The sequence below is a fragment of the Pelophylax lessonae genome, assembly GCF_965119305.1.
Source record: "Pelophylax lessonae genome assembly, chromosome: 2".
NCBI lineage: Eukaryota > Metazoa > Chordata > Amphibia > Anura > Ranidae > Pelophylax > Pelophylax lessonae.
Window position 1 is genome coordinate 646,087,477 of NC_138769.1, and position 15,461 is coordinate 646,102,937.

The 15,461-nt window shown below is 43.2% G+C and overlaps 1 protein-coding gene across 1 annotated transcript in view; it reads right to left on the reverse strand.

Moving 5' to 3' along the window:
• Positions 1–1,107: 1,107 nt before the first annotated feature.
• SMAD9 (SMAD family member 9) overlaps positions 1,108–15,461 on the reverse strand; it is a 35,502-nt gene continuing 21,148 nt past the window's right edge. Inside the window, exon 6 of the mRNA XM_082245989.1 lies at positions 1,108–1,861. Coding sequence (XP_082102115.1) covers positions 1,718–1,861 — 144 coding nt within the window. The 3' untranslated portion in view covers positions 1,108–1,717. The remainder of the gene's footprint in view (positions 1,862–15,461) is intronic.

Consider the following 15,461-nt stretch of genomic DNA (forward strand, 5'->3'; position numbering starts at 1 on the left):
AAATAAAAAACAATATTTTTTTACTTTCTGCTATAAAACATATTCAATAAAAAAAATTTAAAAAAATCAAATTTCTTCATAAATTTAGGCCAATATGTATTCTGCTACAAGTTTTTGGCAGAAAAATCCCAATAAGAGTATATTTATTGGTTTACACGAATGTTAGAACGTTATAGCATCTACAAACTATGAGATAGATTTATGGAATTTTTAGTTATTTCTTTTTTTATACTAGTAATGGCGGTGATCAGCAACTTATAGCGGGACTGTGATACTGCAGCATACAATTGGTCACTGAAACTTTGTGGGAATCAGTGCCACTAATACAGTGATCAGTGCTAAAAATATGCACTGTCACTGTACTAATGACACTGGCTGGAAAGGGGTTAAACATCCAGGGCGATCAAAGGGTTACCTGTGTGCCTTGCCAGTGTTTATGTGTACACTGTGTGCTGCTTTTACTAGGGGAAGAGATGGATTCTAGTCCCTGCTTTGCAGAGACAGAATACATACCTTCCCCCGTCAGAACTGAGATATGCCTAGCTTACATAGGCATATCTCAGTTCTCTGTGTATTGCTGGCGATCGACAGGTGCTGGAGGACATTGAGTGCCCGGCACCCGCAGATCGGCTTCTGCTGTGAATTATTAGCGTAGAAGAAGCCCGCCGGCGGTGCACATGCACTCCCTGCAGGTAGAGGTGCAGAATCAAGTATATAAATGTGATTCTGCACAGGAGAGCCATCCTGTAGCAGTAAAACTGCTATGGGGCGGACTTTAAGTGGTTAAAGTAGAATTCCGGAATAAGCCTAATTAATCTTTCAAATGTCCCCTGCCCCCTCCTAATACATATTCTGACTGACCTGTGTAAGAAAGATCTGTAAGAAAGGGGGGATTTTTAAGATTAGTTAGGAATATCTTGAATTCTACTTTGATTCTTGCAGTTAAATTGCAGGACACCAAAATTCTGGCTTCCTCTCTACTGAGATCGTCCTCTAAAGTTCTCTTTATTTCTCTTTAATGTTCCCTTCTATACCCTCTTTTTTTATTTTATTAATAAAAAAACTTTGCAAGTGCTTTAAGAGCTTGCACTAATCTCTTCCCCAGCTTGTTTTACTAAGCTTTGAATGACTGTTGTTTTATTACTGCATGGAATTTTATATTTTTGGGGTAAACTTAGCCTTTTGGAGTGAAAAATCTATTAAAAAAAAGCTAATTGCTGAAAAATTAAACATTTTCCAAGATAAAACAAATACATTTGTTAAATGCTTTTCTCTAATTAAATATAAAATAAACATATAAAATTTTTTATTTAAACCAAGTCTGTGTGAAATAATCAATAAAGAAAATTATTATAAAAAAATAAGAAAACAAGATAAAATCTTTATGTGGTGTACTGTGTTTAAGTGCATCAAGTCTGAATAATTTTACATCAAAGAACCAAAGTAGTTTAAAAGAAATTGAAGAAGCACTTTTTTTTTTTCTTTTTTTAAGATCTGCTGTATATCAGTGAAGTGCTATCTCCATAGAAATATGGTTTAGAATATCAAAAACATAGAACTTGAATTTTTCAGCGCAGTTTCCTCTATGTTTTACAGAAAAGCCACGGGACATAAACTGAAATTTAGGTATTTACAGTACTAATCACTAAGTTAATAAAAAGAAAGAAAAATGGTCATCTTTAAGCCACTGCCTGCAATAGCACTCCAGAGAATTGTATTATGATACAGAAGAGATGGGATTGTGTGGGGAGCCCATCTGGGTCAGAACTTTGTCCAGCCATTGGAGAGGACCATGAAGATGGATCTCAATCCAACATGGAGTGCTGGTGACATCTTGACGGTGATATTCCGCTCCCCAACCCTGGAAAAAAAGAAAAAAAAGGCACAAATTAACCAGTGTTTGTGTATAACCCTTATGAACCACAGTAGTATTTGATGTTTCTTGAATTGATTCATCAATAATATTTATATATATATATATATATTTTGGGGGGGAGGACAACAACACTGGATTTTTGTCTTAATGTAAAATCCTTTTCTCTGAGGTTCACTGACGACGGACACTGCTCCATGTCTTCTAGACCAGTGGTCCTCAACCCTGGCCTACAGGGCCCGCTAACAGGCCAGGTTTGCAAGATAACTGAAATACATGCCAGGTGATATCATTTGCTGCTCGGTGATTGCAGTACTCTAGTCTGCATCTCCCCAAGGTAATACTTAAAATCTGTTGAGGACCACTGTTCTAGACCATTGGGCTTATGCTGCCCTTTCTTCAGGAGTGGGACTAGGCGGAAACAATTTTGGATACGCCCCTGAGGCAGTCCCCGAGGGTATACCATCACTTCCTGCTATAGTACTTCAGTTTGTAACAAGCAGTTACAAGTAACAAGAATTATAACTCAACAGAGGGGCGGGTGCTGTGTCCGTCAGTGAACCTCAGAGAAAAGGATTTTACGGTAAGACAAAAATCCAGTTTTCTCTTTCGTTCACTGACAGACACAGCTCCATGTCTTCTAGATTATTGGAATGTCCCAAAGCAGTGTCAATATGAGGGGTGGGAAAAACACAGTAAAAGATATACTGTAATTCCCAACAAGGCTAAACATAGCCAACCAGGTAAAACAGGAGCTCAACCAGGAACAACTGGAGCTCACCACCAGGAAAAAAAATACACCCTCAATAGGCGGGAGCCTTTGCAACCACAGCCTGCAAAACTTTGCGGCCGAACGCTGCATCCGAAGTGCATCCACCTTATAAAACTTTGTGAATGTGGGTACAGAAGACCAGGTAGCCACCTTAGACACCTGAACCACTGACGCCTGATGACGGAATGCCCTGGAGGCACTGAGCGGCCTTGTAGAATGCTCCTTGACAAGGAAAGGAGGAACCTGACCCTTAATGGAATAGGCCTGCACCACCATCTGCCTGATCCATCTGGAAATGGTCGCAGCAGACACGGCCTGCCCCTTTTGAGGTCCATCCGTAAGAACAAACAAAGAGTCGGATTTCCGAAACGGCTCAGTCACTGTCAGGTACACCCGCATCGCCCTGACCACATCCAAGAAATGTAAAGCAATTTCTTTAGGCTGTTTTGGCTTAGGACATAAAGACGGTAACACAATATACTCATTCGGATGAAACCCCGAGACAACCTTAGGAAGGAAGGCCTGACAGGGTTGCAACACCACTTTGTCCCTATGAATCACCAGGTAAGGTGACCGACAGGACAACACAGCTAAATCTGACACCCAACATGCAGAAATAATAGCGACAAAAAAAGCCACCTTCTGTGACAAAGTGAGCAGAGGAAGTTTACAAATGTTTTCAAAAGGAGACTTTTGAAGTACCGACAGTATCAAATTGAGATCCCACGTAGGTACCATGGATCGCACCAGAGGAGCCAGATGGTGAACTCCCTGCACAAAAGTGTGAACCAAGGACTTTGCCACTAACGGCCTTTGGAAAAATATAGACAAGGCATAAATCTGGCCCTTGATGGTGCCCAGAGTCAAATGTTGATCTAGAGGCGAAACACAGAAAAGGAACGGGGAGAAACCCCCCCCCCCCCCCCCGGGACTCACACGAAGAAGTAATAGCAGAATAATGTAATAGAGTAATTTACGCCTTCCAAACTCTGAGAGAAATTTTCCTGGAAGTATATTTCCTAGCTTTTACCAAAGTAAGAATCGCCAACTCCGACAGCTCTCTGTCCTTGAGGACCTGGCTTTCAATAGCCAAGCCGTTAAAGCCAGTGACTGTAAAGCAAGATGGAAGATTGGTCCCTGGACCTGGCACAATGACTCCTTGTGATAGCAGGTCCTGCACTGTTCCATAAAGGCCCTGTAGTCGATCATGAGACAGGCGCAAGTTGGAAGGAAAGAAGCTTGCCGGAGGACCGAAACTCGATCTTGTAACCGAACCGAATCAACTCGTGGACCCATTTGTCCTGAATGAGCAAGGTCCACGGTTTCGGAAGAAGGCAAAGACGTCCCCCCACCCCAGATGCGGGTGAGGGCGCCCCTTCAGGCTGGGGGAGTCTTGTCTGCAGAAAAGGTGGTGCATGCCTTTGATTTAGCATTTCATCTCTTAGAGCCTCCCGCAAAGTTACAGGTGGATCTCAAACCCTTTTCCTGCAATCTAGATGGATGAAAGGGCGGATTTTAAGTTGATAAAAAAAGAACCACATTAACAATGAGGTTCCTTACCCCTAGCAACCTGCGGGAGTAATATACTCTTACCTCCCATAAGGCCCTTGATTATCTCTTCCATAGAGGCACTGAACATACAGTCACCTACAAAAGGTAGATCAGTTAGCACCTTTATAGAACCCTGGTCGGCCGACCAGTACTTCAACCAAATCATGCGGTGAAGAATTACCGCTGTCACAGATACCCTGCCGGCCAAGGGGGCTGCATCCAAAGATGCATCACAAATGTACAGTAACCCCTGGATCAACTGATCCACCAGCTCCGCCAGCTCAGGAGGGTGTTGACCCCCTTCAAGATCTTGGCGTAAAATCTTCGTCAAGGTCTGGGATGCCAAGGTGATAGCAAACACCGGCCTCAACATTGAACCTGCCATGATGAAAAGGTAGCGGACCAGAACCTCAGTTCTCTTGTCCACAGGATCCTTCAAGGATGGAGAATTATCCACCGGCAAGAGTGTGGCCTTATTTAACCTGGAAACCTAGGAGTCAGTTGATGGTGGAACTGTAAATTTCCTCAGGAGAGACTGCTCAAAAGGCTATTAGGCATTAGGTATTCCAATCATGCATTTCGGGGAACCCCACTGACTAGGGACAATCTCGTCAAAATAGGTAGGAAAGGGAAACACCTTTGTCACCTTGGAAAATTTGCGGGTGCCAAACTGCACCGGTGTCCTCCAACTTTAAGGTTTCCCACACTGACACAAATAATGCCTCCACCAGTGCTTTTTCATGCACGGCTGCGGAGGAGCAGGATTTGTCCTCACTATTAGAGCACTCAGCATGCATGGACGCAGACCCAGTGGGCTGACTCTCGTCCGCAGTGGCCAAATCCACCTCTGAGGAGGCAGAGCATACAGGTAAAGGCGGGGGGCGCTTCTTGCTAGGCCTCCTTTGCAGGGCCATATATACCTTGGATACAAGTGACTGCAGGGCTGCCATCATGGCTGTCAGGGCAGACTGAGACCCAGGGGGTCCCGCAGCTTCCAGGAGTGGGTCCGGTGGTGATACACACTCCAGGGGCTCCATGGTTTATTGGAGACGCGCTGTGCACAAAAATAAAACTTTTTTTTTTTTTTAAAAGAACCCCCCAACTGTGCACCACTGGAGCACCACAAGAATCAGCGCACCCGCGGCACTGTATAGCAGAGGAAGGATCCTATACCCACAGAAACTCACCACCCCAGAGCTTGAGTGCCAAACAGCCTGCCACACTGCGATGGAAGAGGAAGCGCCGAAACTGACACTAGAGGCCCCCCCAGCACATCACCACACTCAGACTGCAAGAAAATGGCCACCACTATTCTCAATGGGAAACCAAAAACATGGCCGCTGGACTACACAAACATGGCCGCCGAAGCCGGGAATGCAACATCCATGGCAAAATGGTGGCACCACACGGTGCTGCAAGGAACCCCACTGGACCCCTGGGAAGAAGGCATCCACCAGGAAGGGACCCGCCTGCAGTACCCAGGTACAGGTACCGCCAAAAGGGGGCCGACAGCGACACCTACCAATTACTCTCCAGCCTAACACCAGAGAAGCCCCCCTACCCATAATTACTCCCGTGCCCCCCAAAAGGGGGCTATGGGGGGGAGACAGGGGGCAGGTGAGGGCAACTGATGCAGGTGAACCACACTAGGGAGAGGGGGGAAAAATGCGAGGGGAGGAAAGACACAGGAGGGGCCTACCATCCCCAGGGAGGGCTCATAATCACCCCAGCAATTCCAAAAGAAAGAAGGGGGCACGTTACTCAACACACCACGGCATCAGGTGGGCACTACTCCCAGCAGTCCACTGCAACATCTTGGAATGGCGGTGCTGCTGCCCGAGGTACGCTGCGACTCTGATCGTGACTACTGTCATGACCAGGGGGGCTATGCGACCTCGCGAGGTGTTTCAATCGCAGGCCAGCCCCCGTCCTGTGGGGCTATGTCGCAGCCAACCTAGCGCGGAGCTAATAGTTTGGTCGCACTCACAGGCCAGACTGGGAAGACCATAAGGAGCTAGGATATCCAGTGTGTCGCCCAGTCCAGCTGTTGATTGTAGTTCACACAGGAACAAAAAAAAATATAAAGAAAAAGTTAAAAATTCCATTTAAAAAGGAAAGAATGCCAGGACCGCAGATCCCAGCAGAGAGCCAGGTCCTTACTGCTGACTAGGCAGAAAAAACTGAAGTCCTATAGCAGGAAATGATGGTATACCCTCTGGGACTGCCTCAGGGGCATACCCAGAATTGTTTCCGCAGAGTCCTACTCTTAAAGACAGAGAGCAGCATAAGCCCAATGGTCTAGATTAGAAGACATGTCGGTCAGTGAACCAAAGAGAAACAATGCTTTTTTTTCAGTGACTTTGCCCTGTAAATTAAATGTTTTATCTACCATTAAAAATAGAAATCTATCTACTGGTAAAAGTAGAAAAAAAAATTATTTTTTTTTTTAGTTTTCTTATTTTGTCTATTTATTGCAAAGTTTATGTAAAATTTATTTTTACTCATTCTTTAATTTGTCTTGTTTATAATGACACTGAATTTACTATTCAAGTACATTGCAAAGCTATTTAGAAATGTAAAAAATATATATATATTTATATTAACTAAGAAAAGAAAGAGAGGATAGAGTAAATAACGGGTAATTGGGGCTAACTAAAAGTTATTAAGGGGTTGAACATGAATAAATGTATTTCATTTAAGTTGGTTGGGGATCTATTTAAAAAGAAACAAAGGTTTCTGTGACTTTCACCAAACATTTACTGGTAGTGGATCAGTTCCCTCCATTTAACCACTTCAGCTCCGGAAGGTTTTACCCCCTTAATGACCAGGCCATTTTTTGCGATTCGGCACTGCGTTATTTTAATAGAAAATTGCGCGGTTGTGTGACGCTGTACCCAAACACAATTGATGTCCTTTTTTCCCACAAATAGAGCTTTCTTTTGATGGTATTTGATCACCTCTGCGGTCTATAGATTTTGCGCTACAAACAAAAAAAGAGCGACAATTTTGAAAAAAACGCCATATTTTTTACTTTCTGCTATAAAACATTTCCAATAAAATTTTTTTAAAAAAATCTAATTTTTTTTTATCAGTTCAGGCCAATTTGTATGCTGCTACAAATTGTTGGTTTAAAAAATTCCAAAAAGTGTATTTTAATGGGTTTGCGCAAAAGTTATAGCGTTTACAAACTACGGGATAGATTTTTGGAATTTTTTTTATTTTTTTGTTTTTATTAGTAATGGCAGCAATCAGCGTTTTTTAGCGGGATTGTGACATTTCAGCGGACAGATTGAGCTCTTAACTGACATTTTTTACACTTTTCGGGGACCAGTTACATTAATACAGTAATCAGTGCTAAATATTATGCACTGTTACTGTATAAATGACACCGGCAGGGAAGGAGTTAACACTGGGGGTGATCAAAGGGGTTAATGTCTGCCTAAATATGCTTGCTGACTGTGGGGGGGGGGGGGATCGGGTTTTCAGCTTAGCTTCTGATCTCTCCCTGCCTGTCTGACAAAAGACTCGCCTGCTTTGTTTACATAAGCAGGCGGGTCTGCTGTCAGTTTATTTGACGATCGCGGAAGGCCAGCCGCAATCGCCGCCGCTCCTCCCTCGGCCCGCCTCCCGCTGTGTCTAAACTCTTCCAGCGTGCCGCCGAGACCTCGTGCACAAAATCACATAGTACTACGTGATTTTGTGCAGCCGAGCCGCCCAGTAAAACTATGGTGGGCCTGTCGGCAAGAGGTTAAAGAACATGCACCTTGAAGATTCACCTGCAGTCAATGTTTGCTGAATGTCAGATTAACTGCTTTATAACTATGTCACCGAGTTTTTTAAGGGCTCAACTGCTCAAAAGGAATGCATGTATCTTTTTTTTCTTTCAATACTTTTTATTAAAGTTTTGTAAACAGATAACAAATGAACAAGAGCAACAAGGCATGTTAAAAGGGAGTCTACAGAAGAATTGTTGTGCGGAGCAGTACAGGAGAAATAGCAATTACAGGCAAACAAGTCCGACGGGTATAAGAAAAAACAACAAGAAAAAATACCCAAATCAAAAGGATATATCATATATGACTGTAATCCCACTAAAAACGGGAGCCGATCTTTCAGGGGCACCCCAAATGGGTTCAAACTGTGCCCCAGAGAGAAGCGGCTAAAAAGAGCCCAGAGCAAACCTGTAAGAGTACAGCCATAGTCCCTGATAAATGTAACAGAAGGTAGACAAATTCCGTCAGACCAGTGTAAAAGTAGAGAAAAAAAAATAATACAACAACAATATGGATGAGCCCAGACCCTCCCAAATTCAGTGAATGCATGTATCTTTCTACACATATGTAACTAGAAGATGTGGTTGTTGCGCATATATTAATGAAGATAAACAATTTACTTCTATCTGTCTCAGGAAAAATATAGACTAATAATAAATACACAAAACAGAATAAAATACATAAATAAAATAAAATACATAAAAAAAGAAATATGTTGTACATTTAGCATCATGCAGTGCCTATATGTGTTTGTGAAAACAAGGCCTTTTGGGGGGCAGAATATCCATGACAGAAGAATAGGCAACTGTTTTGAATGTATCTATATGCATGCCAGTATAAAGGAATAGTAGTGGTAAAACAAAGCACTTATGAGTTTAAGGTAAAAAACTTTCTGTGTGCATAGCAGCCCCCCCCCCCAATACATACCTGAGCCCAAACTCAATCCGGTGATACGCATGAGAGCAGCTGCTCTCCCAGCTCTTTCCCTCCTCACTGGCTCAGACACAGCAGTGGGAGCCATTGGCTCCCACTGCTGTTAACCACTTAAGGACCAGACCTATTTCTGACACTTGTGGAACAGAGTGTAAGTGGTGGCGCTAGCAGGAGATGCATTTAGAATGATGCAGTGTCCATGAAACAGTCTTTTAGACTACCAGTTCTGTCCATTAAATGGATGGAGCACAGTCTCTTAGCTCAGGGCCAGCCTGGAGGGGAGTGGAAGTGATCTCCAAACATGCAGGAAAAAAAAGGGAGAGAACAGGCGCCTCTGAGTGTAAACTGTGAATGATTTAATGTTAAAAGGAAGCAATAAAAACTTGCATAAGGAATGTGAGAAACAGGCACATGAAGGTCTCCGATGATCAGAGTCTGAGTAAGGCCACCTTCCTGGTCGTATGATGCCGCTCGTGGTGCTGTCCTGACCAGCATGATGAAGAGATGATGTGAAGTGGTGGAACCGAGTGAGGGCTGGACTGCAGGCTGAGCCGCAACGTCTTCTGTGTGTGCGTCACCGACACACACACACACACACTGTCACCGACACACACACTGTCACCGACACACACACACACACACTGTCACCGACACACACACACACACACTGTCACCGACACACACACACACACACTGTCACCGACACACACACACACACACTGTCACCGACACACACACACACACACTGTCACCGACACACACACACACACACTGTCACCGACACACACACACACACACTGTCACCGACACACACACACACACTGTCACCGACACACACACACACACTGTCACCGACACACACACACACACTGTCAGGGACACACACACAGAAGACGTTGCGGCTCAGCCTGCAGTCCAGCCCTCGGTTCCACCACTTCACATCATCTCTACATCCTGCTGGTCAGGAGAGCACCACGAGCGGCATCATACGACCAGGAAGGTGGCCTTACTCAGACTCTGATCATCGGAGACCTTCATGTGCATGTTTCTCACATTCCTTATGCAAGTTTTTATTGCTTCCTTAAATCATTCACAGTTTATACTCAGAGGCGCCTGTTCTCTCTTTTTTTTTATTCCTATTTCTGACACTTGTTGTTTACAAGTTTAACCAGTTCTGGACCGGAAGGATTTTCCCCCTTAATGACCAGGCCATTTGTTACTAATCGGCACTGCGTTACTTATTACGGAAAATTGCATGGTCGTGCCCAAATAAAATTAATGTCCTCTTTTTCCCACAAATAGAGCTTTCTTTTGGTGGTATTTGATCACCTGTGCGATTTTTAGTTTTTGCGCTATAAACAAAAAAAGAGTGACAATTCTGAAAAAAAAACAAAACAATATTTTTCACATTCAGCTATATAACATCCCCCCCCCCCCCAAAAAAAAATGTAAAAATCGAATTTTTTCATCATTTTAGGCCAATTTGTATTCTGCTACATATTTTTGGTAAAGAAAGTCGCAATAAGCGTATTTTGATTGGTTTGCGCAAAAGTTATAGCGTCTACAAACTAGGGGAAAGATTTATGTAATTTTTTTCATTTATTTATTTTCTATTAGTAATGGCGGTGATCTGCGATTTTTAGCGGGACTGCCACATTGCGGCGGACAGATCGGACCCCTAACTGACCTTTTTACACTTTTGGGGGGACCAGTGACATTACTGCAGTAATCAGTGCTATAAATACGCACTGTTACTGTAATACTGACATTGGCATGGAAGGGGTTAACCTAGCGGGTGATCAAGGGGTTAAATGTAAGCCTAGGGGAGTGTTTACTAACTGTGGGGGGAGGGGCTTTTGAAATGATCAGAGAGACCTGTGATCCTATATAGAAGGATCACAGGCACTCTGTGATCATTTCAGAGAGAAGAACGGTCAGCTGTGTTTACAACAGTTGACTGTCCTTTTTTCTCAGCGGGGAGCGATTGCGGGTGGACAGCGGCAACCGTGCATCAGCATCCCTGCTGCCTAGTGGGGGCAGGTTCGTGCAGCTGAGCCAGCCTGCTGCAGTATATCTGTGGCAGGTGTTCAGCAACTGGGTAAATCAGTATTCTTTGCTAGAAAACTACTTAGAACCCTCAAACATTATATATATATATATATTTTTTAGCAGAGACCCTAGAGAATAAAATGGCGGTTGTTGCAATATTTTTGGGCATTTTTTCCAGTATTTGCGCTGTGGTCTTACAAATGCAATTTTTTGGGAATACACATTTATGAATTAAAAAAAACACATTTTTTTTTTTAGCCCAATTTTTTTGTATATTGTGGATATGATATTATGCCGAGTCAATAGATACCTAACATGTCATGCTTCAAAATTGCGCATACTCGTGGAATGGCGACAAATTATGGTACTTAAATATTTCCATCGGCTACGCTTTACAATTTTTTTCAAGTTACCTGTTTAGAGTTACAGAGGAGGTCTAGTACTAGAATTATTGCTCTCGCACTAACGATCACGGCGAGACCTCACATGTGTGGTTTGAACACAGTGTACATATGTGGACGCGACTTACATATGCTTTCGCTTCTGTGCGTGAGCTTAGAGGGACAGGGCGCTTTAATTTTTTTCTTTATTTTTTTAACTTTTTATTTTTGCACTGTAGCTTTAGAATGTTTTTTTTTTTTTTTTGATTACATTTATTCCTAATATAAGGAATGTAAACATCTCTTGTAATAGAAATAAGCTTAACAGGTCCTCTTTATTGCAAGATCTGGGGTCAAAAAGCGAATAAAAATGTAATTTTACATTTACTAAAAGAAAAAAAAAGGCTCTTCAAGGCAGTTAGCAGGAAGTGACGTCAGACGACGCTCTGTTCCTCCAAGGGCATAGAGTGGAATGGGAGCCATCTTGCCCTGACTCGACTTCCTGCCTATCGCTCCACAGGATTGAATAGTTTCCGCCTTTACTGAGCACTCCGGTAAGCAGGAAAACGACTGGGAAGTGATGAAATGACATCATTCATGTGCATGGGAGTCCACATGTGCAGCTCAATGTGCATTTGATGGAAGACTGCGAGCAGGCAGGTAAGTGACTGTTAATTGTAGAAGAGACATAGCATGTCTCCTCTGCAATAAAGAGCCTGCCTGCTCATATGTTTTTATTAGTTACCTTTAGTTCTGCTTTAATGATGGCACACACTGTAGCCAGGAGCACATGTTCAGCGGTCAGTCTATAAAGTGTTGGAATACAATTATCATGGCAGCTGTGGGAAAGGTCACATCGCATAACTGGGTGGTTGCCAACCCAATAACCTGCATGGCGGGAGCTGATAAGCCAAATGCAGTCTGGATACAAGACCTGCTTTGAGTAGGTGCTGAAGATTGAGTTTGGTATCAGCTGACAGCTATGAATTGTATACCAGCAAGTATCTTGATTGCAAGATTTCTAATGCTTTTACCTTTGAATATACAGTATCTCACAAAAGTAAGTACATCCCTCCAATTTTTGTAAATATTTTATTATATCTTTTCATGTGACAACACTAAAGAAATGACACTTTGCTACAATGTAAAGTAGTGATTGTACAGCTTGTATAAGAGTGTAAATTTGCTTTCCCCTAAAAAATATCTCAACACACAGCCATTAATAGCTAAACTGCTGGCAACAAAAGTGAGCACACCACTACGTAAAAATGTCCAAATTGGGCCCAATTAGCCATTTTCCCTCCCCGGTGTCATGTGACTCGTTAGTGTTACCGCTCATACTGGTCACTGGAAGTTCAGCATGGCAAAGAACTCTCTGAAGATCTGAAAAAAAAGAATTGTTGCTTTACATAAAGATGGCCTAGGCCAGCGATGGCGAACCTTGGCACCCCAGATGTTTTGGAACTACATTTCCCATGATGCTTATGCATTCTGCAGTATAGTTAAAGATCATGGGAAATACTGTATAGTTCCAAAACATCTGGGGTGCAAGGTTCGCCATCACTGGCCTAGGCTATAAGAAGATTGTCAAGACCCTGAAACTGAGTTGCAGCACGATGGCCAAAACCATACATCGGTTTAACAGGACAGGTTCCACTCAGAACACTCCTCGCCATGGTTGACCAAAGATGTTGAGTGCAAGTACTCAGCGTCATATCCAGAGGTTGTCTTTGGGAAATAGACATATAAATGCTGCCAGTATTGCTGCAGAATTTGAAGGGGTGGGAGTCAGTCTGTCAGTGCTCAGACCATACGCTGCACACTGCATCAAATTGGTCTGCATGGCTGTCTTCCCAGAAGGAAGCCTCTTCTAAAGATGATGCACAAGAAAGCCTGCAAACAGTTTGCTGAAGACAAGCAGACTAACGACATGGATTACTGGTACCATGTCCTGTGGTCTGATGAGACCAAGATAACTTATTTGGTTCAGATGGTGTCAGGCGTGTTTGGCGGCAACCAAGTGAGGAGTGCAAAGACAAGTGTGTCTTGCCTACAGTCAAGCATGGTGGTGGGAGTGTCATGGTCTGGGGCTCCATGAGTGCTGCCTGCACTGGGGAGCAACAGTTCATTGAGAGAACCATGAATGCCAACATGTACTGTGACATACTGAAGCAGAGCATGATCCCTTCTTTTCAGAGACTGGGCCGCAGTGCAGAATTCCAACATGATAACGACCCCAAACACACCTCCAAGATGACCACTGCCTTGCTAAAGAAGCTGAGTGTAAAGGTGATGGACTGGCCACGCATGTCTCCAGAATTAAACCCTATTGAGCATCTGTAGGGCATCCTCAAACGGAAGGTGGAGGAGCGCAAGGTCTCTAACATCCACCAGCTCCGTGATGTCGTCATGGAGGAGTGGAAGAGGACTCCAGTGGCAACCTGTGAAGCTCTGGTGAACTCCATGCCCAAGAGGGTTAGGGCAGTACTGGGAAATAATGGTGGCCACACAGAATATTGACACTTTGGGCCCAGTTAGGACATTTCCACTTAGGGGTGTACTCACTTTTGTTGCCAGCAGTTTAGATATTAATGGCTGTGTGTTGAGTTATTTTGAGGGGACAGCAAAGTTACACTGTTATACAAGCTGTACACTCACTACTTTACATTGTAGTAAAGTTTCATTACTTCAGTGTTGTCACATGAAAAGATATATTAAAATATTTACAAAAATGTGAGGGGTGTAGTCACTTTTGTGAGATACTGTAATAAAGAAACTTTCTTTGATTACAGGTGCATCTCAAAAAATTTGAATATCATCAAAAGTTTCATTTATTTAAGTGAAACTCATATTATATAGATTTATTACACACTGGGTTATATATTTCAAGTATTTCTTTCTTTTCATTTTGATGATTATGGCTTACAGCCAGTGAAAACCCAAAATTAAATATCTCAGAAAATTTTAATATTGTGAAAAAGTTCAATATTGTAGACTCATGGTGTCACACTCTAATCAGCTAGTTAACTCAAAACATCTGTAAATGTTTCCTGAGCCTTTAAATGGTCTCTCAGTCTCAGTCATGGGGAAGACTGCTGACTTGACAGTTGTCCAGAAGACAGTCATTGACACCCTCCATAAGGAGGGTAAGTCACAAAAGGTAGTTGCTAAAGAAGCTGGCTTTTCACAGAGTGCTGTATCCAAGCATATTAATAGAGAGTTGAGTGGCAGGAAAGAGTTTGGTAGAAAAGGTGCACAAGCAACTGGGATAACCGCAGCCTTGAGAGGAAGCAAAGGCCATTCAATAATTTAGGGTAGATTCACAATGAATGGACTACGGCTGGTGTCAGTGCTTCAAGAGCCACCACACAGATGTATCTAGGACATGGACTACCACTGTCGCATTCCTTGTGTCAAGCCACCCCTGAACCAGAGACAGTATCAGAAGCGTCTTACCTGGGCTAAGGGGAAAAAGGACCGGACTGTTGCTCAATGGTCCAAAGTCCTCTTTTCAGATGAGAGTCAATTTTGCATTTCATTTGGAATTCAAGGTCCCAGAGTGTGGAGGAAGAGTGGAGAGGCACAGAATCCAAGTTGCATGTGGTCCAATGTGAAGTTTCCACAGTCAGTGATAATTTGGGGAGCCATGGCATCTGCTGGGGTTGGTGTTTTATCAACTCCAAAGTTAGCCCAGCCCTCTACCAGGAAATTGTAAAGCACTTAATGCTTTCCTCTGCTGACCAGCTTTATGGAGATGTTGATTTCATTTTTCAGCACCTGCTCACACTGTCAAAAGTGCCAATAACTCGTTTAATGATCATGGTATCACTGTGCTTGATTGGCCAGTAAACTCTCCTGACATAAATCCCAAAAAGAGACTGTGGCATATCGTCAAGAGGAAGACCCAACAATGCAGACGAGCTGAAGGCCGCTATCAAAGCAACCTGGGCTTCCATAACACCTCAGCAGTGCCACAGGTTGATCGCCTCCATGCCACGCAGCATTGATGCAGTAATTCATGCAATAGGAGCTCCGACCAAGTATTCAGTGCATACTATACTGTACATGGACATACTTTTCAGTAAGGCAACATTTCTGTGTTAAAAATCCTTTTTCTTTTCTTTTTTTTT